Source organism: Rhamphochromis longiceps, linkage group LG5 (assembly GCF_057381845.1).
Source record: "Rhamphochromis longiceps isolate RC_006_pf linkage group LG5, R_longiceps_female_GT1.1, whole genome shotgun sequence".
Taxonomy (NCBI): domain Eukaryota; kingdom Metazoa; phylum Chordata; class Actinopteri; order Cichliformes; family Cichlidae; genus Rhamphochromis; species Rhamphochromis longiceps.
Window position 1 is genome coordinate 42,054,920 of NC_140561.1, and position 6,996 is coordinate 42,061,915.

General features: G+C 49.9%; 1 protein-coding gene across 1 annotated transcript; it reads right to left on the bottom strand.

Annotated features, from left to right (window-relative positions):
- Positions 1 to 624: 624 nt before the first annotated feature.
- On the bottom strand, positions 625 to 6,708 carry LOC146670681 (nuclear factor 7, brain-like). Its single transcript, XM_085408057.1, has one exon. It carries the CDS (start codon positions 6,422 to 6,424, stop codon positions 5,087 to 5,089), a length of 1,338 nt encoding a protein of 445 aa, XP_085264183.1. The 5' UTR covers positions 6,425 to 6,708; the 3' UTR covers positions 625 to 5,086.
- Between the last annotated feature and the right edge of the window lie 288 nt (positions 6,709 to 6,996).

Genomic DNA, 6,996 nt, shown 5'->3' on the forward strand with positions numbered 1-6,996 from the left:
GGTTGTACAAAATAAAAAACAGCAGGTGTATTGGCTGCATTTTTAGATAAATAGTTGTATGTGTTTACAAAATGTGTGCATAAGCTTATACAATTTATATTTGCATTTCAAGTTATAAAAATAATTTACTCAACATGTCTGTGGGGTTTTTTTACAGTAAAAAACTACAACTAGGATTTTAAGTGTTTTGTGTGAGTTCAGATCAGTAACATTAATACAGTTTGTCAATGAAAGAACAGCTAAATTCAGACACGTGAGGCTGAACGACTGAAACCGAGCAGGAAAAGCAAAATGAACCAGTTTGAATGTGAAACACAAACGTAAAATGAGCAGTTGTATTTCAGAGGGTGAATCCAACAAATCATGAAAAACGAGGTTTACATTTTTGTTCATGACAGTGCAGATTTCTGACATGTTGTGTAATCTAAGAACGTAACAATTTGATGATTCACTAACAAACAACAGTGAAACTTCAGTTAGTGTTTGTAAATGAAGCGCCAGTGTTGTGCAGCTTTCTGGGTTTTATATTTATTGGGCGACATATTTATTTATTATACAGGCTGTACAGTACAGAAGAGCAAAACTCATGTTTTATGTAACTAAAGTGTGTAATTCTGTGGGCTACAGACAATAATCAAGTTATGGACCATATTTATATGAAAAGCATGTAAACTTACTGCATTTGAATCATTTTAACCACATGTAACCACCTGCATGTGTTTGAAAAAGAAAGGCTTGGGTTTTGCCTCCCCATCTGATTTCTTTGCCACCCTGTCGCTGCGTCACAGAACAGGAGCTCGCTGCAACAGAAACCTGTAAAACATCTCAGATTGGAGCTGCACCTGCTGCCCCGCGCAGGGCAGGAAACACGTGGACTCCACAGTTCATGAACACTTCCCTGCTATCCAGAAATAAGCCGAATAACCTGGAACGCTGCACCCGGACAAACGTCAGCTGACTGACGGTCCTGCACGGGGTCAGCTGATGCGACGGTCAGACTCGTTTCTTCCTGCAGGACTTTTTCACGTTAAAGAGTAAAAGGTGCCCCAAACTTGCTCTCGGAGTGCTGACGTGGCGTCTCCGTCCTCTCTGTCCTCTTTTGCTCTTTGCTGGTTTTTCATGCTTTTCCTCTGAAGTCTGTGTGTGGGTGGGAGAGATGAGTTGTTTGTGTCGTGCTCCTTTAAATCAAAGGCGAGGGGAAGGCTGTGCTTTAATCATATTTCATGCCGACCTCACTTATCTTCCTCGCCGTTGTTTAAGGCACGTCATTGCAGATATATCAGCCTCCGCCTGACTGCTACAGTACGGACACACACACACACACACACTGTATGTGAAGCCTTTATGAGTCCCAACATGACAGGATGACAGTGTGTTAAAATGTGGAACCAGAATCGCAGCGTGTTAACATTTCCTTTGGAAATGCCAAGGTCTTCCATTTTCCTCAGCGTGCAGTGAGCGGCGCTCAGGCCTGCAGATCACAAAGACTTTAATTTGTTTTTCTGACAGCAGCCTGAAGGTTACAGTGATGAGCTTCTGACCTGAAGACTCCCACTGATGCTAATTCCACCCAGCGTCCTTGAAAACAAAACCGCAGGCGCAGAACGAGCTGAGACCAGAACACTTTTCATGTGAGCGAAGTTTCTTTTTGCCAGTTTGATTTTCCTGTTTCAGGTGTTTGTCTGTTTGAGGCTGTTTATCTGGACCCAGGCTCAGAGCAGACGCTCCAATAGAAACACTTCTGCGCCTGATCACATCCATCAGGTCCTCCTCAGATTCAGATTAAACTTATTTGAAGCATATTTTTCATCTCAGCTAAAGTTGAGTTTTATTCAGTGATAAAATATTTTTACAGAGACAGCCCAACACTGAGCTGGTGTGTGAGAGATACCAGCTCAGGCTCTGGAGCCATAATTATAATTATAGCTGTAATTACTGAGAAGCAGCTCGAACGTGAACGTCAGCTCGGTGTGAGACCTCATCAGTGTTTCCTGACCTCAGCCTGGTAAATGCAGCAGTAACAGCTTCACGCTGAAGCTCAGGAGCAACTCGGAGCTTCTGATCTCGCCCAGATTACTTGGACCTGTAGCGCGGAGGAGGCGGGATCAAACCACAGCGTTTCTGTGGCTGAATTTCAGGTTTCCAGCAGAAATCTCGTGCACTAACAGTCAGTCGAAAGCAAGTGGCCCAGAGTAAAGATGCCTTTGTTCTCTTTATTCCACAGAACGAGTTTCACATCCAGGCTGTGAGGAACCGCCGAGCCGTGTGGGCGGGTCTCTGAGTGGCTGTTGGGAAGTCTGAAGTCCTAAATAAAGTTTCACCATCTCAAAAATCCAAGTTTCAGCTGTTTACAACTTTTTCACTTATAAGGTTTCGACTAATACAGTCATGAATAATAATGATAGTAAAACGTGAATATTTACTGCCGTGTATGTGACTTCCTGCTGCTGGTGCACGAGGACAAGATCTGCTCAGGTGAGTCGTAGCTAACGCAGCGTGCAGACGTTGGTGAATCTGTCTGAAGACTCAGCAGCAACGTTTGCAGAAGCTTCACCTTAAAAGCAAAAAAGGAAAAGAGGAACGTCTCTGCGGTGTGAGCGCCGTCTGTTCAGCGACGGCGACCCATCACACGTGTCCCGCCCTGGTCAAGTGACGACAGCTCGCAGAGATGAGTCTGTCTGCCGTCTGGTTCAGCCTCAACAGCTCCAAACAGGAACGACCTGAGACCTGGAAATTCTGTCCACAGTAATAATCAAAGATTATTCAAAGTTGCCGGCAGCAGGTCTGACTCACGGCCAGCAGCGTACCTGTGCAGGTGTACTGAGAGCTTACTGCCCTAATCTTTTACTACCACCAGTATGATTTGTATTTTAAAGACTAAACGCGAGTTTTACTCACACAGCTGTGTGTTCGGTCTGAGGGTGGGACTCTGGTTTTGAAGCGCTGCATGTGAGCGGGCAGTAAACGTGGGTCTTCCTGTGTTCGCAGTTCATCAGACTGCTGGACTTCACCTCTGACTGATAACTGTGAGAAAACGACCCACGCAGGTGAAACTACATCTCTGAAGTGAATCCAATCAACAAAAGGCAGCTTTCATCCGACGCTCGAGGCCTCCCGAGGCTTTCATCCAAACCAAACGCCCACAACGACTCACGTGGGCCTTTGTCTCTGCACTGAATCACACGAGCTGTGTTTGCTGAGGTTAGCTCTCTGCGGGATGAGCGATTGGTAGCAGTGAACTGGTGCCGTCACTCTGCACAGAAACATGACTCGTGCATGTGGCCGAGGGGGTCGTCTGCTAAATCGCGAGCACAGGTCCAGGGAACAAGATGTGCTTCCCTGTGGTCCGTCAGAGGGGTTTGCATGAAGTGTGATTACAGTCTGAGCCTAGACGTGACCACATCATGGTGCTCAAAGCGAACACGTCTGGAGTGAAATAAGTTTATTTCTAAAGAACATCCGACTCCTAATTACCCAAACGCCGTCTGACGGCAGCTGATCCCTGATCCTCGGGCCGACGACCTGAGGGAGGGGCTGAAAGAGCAGGTCAGTTAAAGCTCTGGGAGCTTTGCTGCATCTAACGAGCTGCTGACCAGGAGGAGGAGCCTGCTCGGGGTCAGAGGTCAGACAGGGTCTCTGAGTCACAGGGAAACGGGAGCTGGAGCGACCGACAGCAGGAGGCAGCAGGAGACGGGCCGAGCGCTGCGGCACAGAAACGTCCTCGGGCGTGAGAGCAGCTGAAATATTCCAGGAGCCAATCACAGCTCTCTACCGAGGCTTCAACGGGCCGGGCACCAAACGCTCCGGGGCGCCGGGCTGGGACCGGAGGAGCTCAGAGGAACCTGTCCAGGTGTTCTGACGAGGACGTGGTCACGGCATCAAAGTGGGCGTTGTTTAATGCAGTAACCCTTCTGACACCGAAGTTCCGTCTCCCCGCCACGCTCGTGTGTTCGGCTCGTCGTGCATCATAGTGCGCTCGCTGTGCTGACAGCTCATCATCGGGCTTCAGCGGCGTGCTCCACGGTTGGTCTGTAAATCAGAGTCAGGCAGAACTAAAGCGACTTCCTGCCTGCGCGTCTACTAAAGGCCTCAGGAACATGCTGGCTGCTCGCCGTCGAGTCCTCTGAGGCACTTCTTCATCTCTGCTGCTGTTCAACAAACACAAATGAGTCCCAGTGTTGGTTTTCCATCACCGCACAGCTCCCGAGGCACTCCGCCATCTTTCCTTCATGACTCATTGAGGTGGCTGGAGAGCTGTATTTCCTGCGGCAGCAGAGAAAGCCGTTTGTCACACCTTCGCTGGAGGAGAAACTGCAGGAAAGAAGAACGTCAGGAAGTAAGCGATTGCCACCTTGATCCCAGCTGCCCACCAATCTTGGCCTCACCTCTCCGAAAAGCTGCCTGAGATTATTACGTGTCAGGTCCTTGCACAGGAAAGCTCTTAGTACCTGCCAGGAAGGGCGGAGAAAGAAACACAGGTCGGAGGTGAGTGCAGCTTGGAGCGAGCTGCCTGCAGCTGTGACGGCTGCTGACTGTGGATTTGACTCTGAGAAGCACCGTCTCAGATTTCAAATGTCTTATTTGAATGAGTCGCCATGTTCGTGTGGTGGAGATAGGTGTGCCCTGTGACAGCAGCTCATGTCAGCGCCTCCCACGGGGGCGGGGTCAGGCCAAGAGCGAGCCGTAACACGAGAGTCGCACAGAGGAGGAGGGGCCTCTGAATGAGCCCTCTGAGCCCTCCACCCTCAGGTGCCGTGTCAGGTGAGGCCAAGGCTCTGTTGGTGTGACAGTAGAGTGTGTGTGTGTGTGTGTGTGTGTGTGTGTGTGTGTGTGTGTGTGTGTGTGTGCGCAGTGTCAGCTGTCTGAGAACAAGTGAAGAGGTCAGAGGTCACATTAGCTGAGCTCTTTTATTTACAGTCTGTGGACAGAGGCTGCTGAGAGGACGGTTCAGGTGAACAGTGACAGATGAGCTGCTGATCCACACACAGGCTTATACACAGCAACATGAGTTACATACGAGAACAAACCTGTCCAGCAGACACACACTCCTCCCTCCGGGCTCAGACGGGGTCACGTGTCGTTTGGTTTAATAGCTCCGATCCACCGACAGCTTCACGGGCAGAGTCTTCACTGGGACTTTATCCCCGATGCTGATGAAGGGAAACATCCTGTCCGTGAAAGTGTGTGTGAAGGTGTGTATGTGTGTGTCAGTGTCAGCGTCAGAGAACGACAGCTGTCCTCCGTCCCAGTCCAGACTCGCTCGGATCCTCTGGAGCTTCTTCTGCAGCTGCAGGACGGTGGGGGCAGCAGATCCTGAGCGAGCTGAGTATTCACCTTGATTGAATCCTATTCCACCAAATCCAGAGCGTATGGGTCCCTTCCTCCGGACGGACTCCGCTAACACACCCAGTCCCCAGTGTCCGCAGTCTCCAACCTCCACCACCCAGCTGTGGGCCCCTGAGGTGAAGCCCTGAGAGCTCAGGACGAAGCAGAGATGATCAAACCTCTCTGGATTATCGGGGAGCTGCTGCAGCCCACCCACCCTCACGCTGCTCAGATCCTCGGACAGGGTCAGTTCAGGGTTTGCAGTGTTTGGGTTCAGGATCAGAGGAGTGTAGGAGACCATATACTTCATGTTATTCCAGATGCTGAAGGTCAGGTTGCCCAGGTGTTTGGCCTGGTCTATCAGAGCTCCCGGGGGCAGCTGTGGATCATCCAGCAGGGGGCAGTGCTGGGCTCTTTCCACCACAGCCTTGTAGTTGTGCAGGAATGAGACGTCTTCAGCTCTCAGCTCCTCCTCTGTGGCTCTGATTGTGTCTGAAAGAGCTGCTATCTCTCTGCTCAGAGCCTCCATCTTCTCCTTCATCATCCAGCTCTTCTGCTCCTCTTCCTCCCACAGCACGGTCAGCCTGGCCTCCTCTTCCTCTGCTAGAAACTGGTGAAGCTTCTTAAACTGCTCCCTAATCTTCCTCTCTGTGCGTCGGGCCTGGGCCTTAATGTGTCCTGCTGTTTGATCAAAGTTCACCTGGACTTCTTCACAGACCTTTAACTTCTGCTTTAAAGCTTCCACAGTTTCCTGAAGGTCATTCTTGTGTTGTTGTGCAGCTTTATCGATGGGCTTGAACGTGTGGTCGCTGTGCTTCGTCTGCTCGTTGTCAGAGTGCAGACTGCAGAGATCCTCTGAAGCTCTCTGATCTCTCCTCTCTACAAACGACTCACACAGGTTCTTCAGCACCAGACTAACCGGTGGATCCACCCTCGAAGATCTTTTCTGACACATCGGACACTCCTGTGTTGGCTTCTCTCTCCACCATCTCCTCAGACAGTCTTTACAGAAGCTGTGGCTGCACGACAGAAGAACGGGATCTCTGAAGATGTCGCGACAGATCGGACAGCACAGATCCTCCTCTGATCCGGAAGCCATGGAGTCTCCGAGTGAGGCTGGAAGCAGCAGACAGGAAGTACAGTCAGTCCTGGTTCCCCTCCCTCCTCTGCTGCTGAATGAATGCCTTTATTGTCACTGCATGAGACACAAACCACAGAACCTGTTCTCCATGTGGCACGAAGCTGCACGACACAAGCTACTGATAAATGGAAATCCCCGTGAGCCTTCACTGTGGAGCATCAGCAGCTGAAGCTCAGTCTGTCCGTCTGTGTCTTTGGTTAGAATAACAACCTGCTTTCTGTTTTACGGCAGGCGAGACAGGTGAGGGCGGAGCTCTGTGAGATCACATGAATGCTTCTGTTACCTGCAGGTCAGGTTTCTTTCATTCCACAGTTATCAGAGTGGAAAATCTGCAGCAGCGGTGTGGTGATCACTGACGTGTGTTCAGCGTCTCGTTTCCACCAACGTTTCGTTTAAAGATGCGGTTTATGTAACGTGTGATTTGAGTACTTGGTGATTTAATTCAGGCCTTTTTGCAGGAAACACTTTGTCTGTATTCTCAGGATTTACTGCATCAGCAGATTTAAAGAACAGGGTTTGTTGTATTTTTG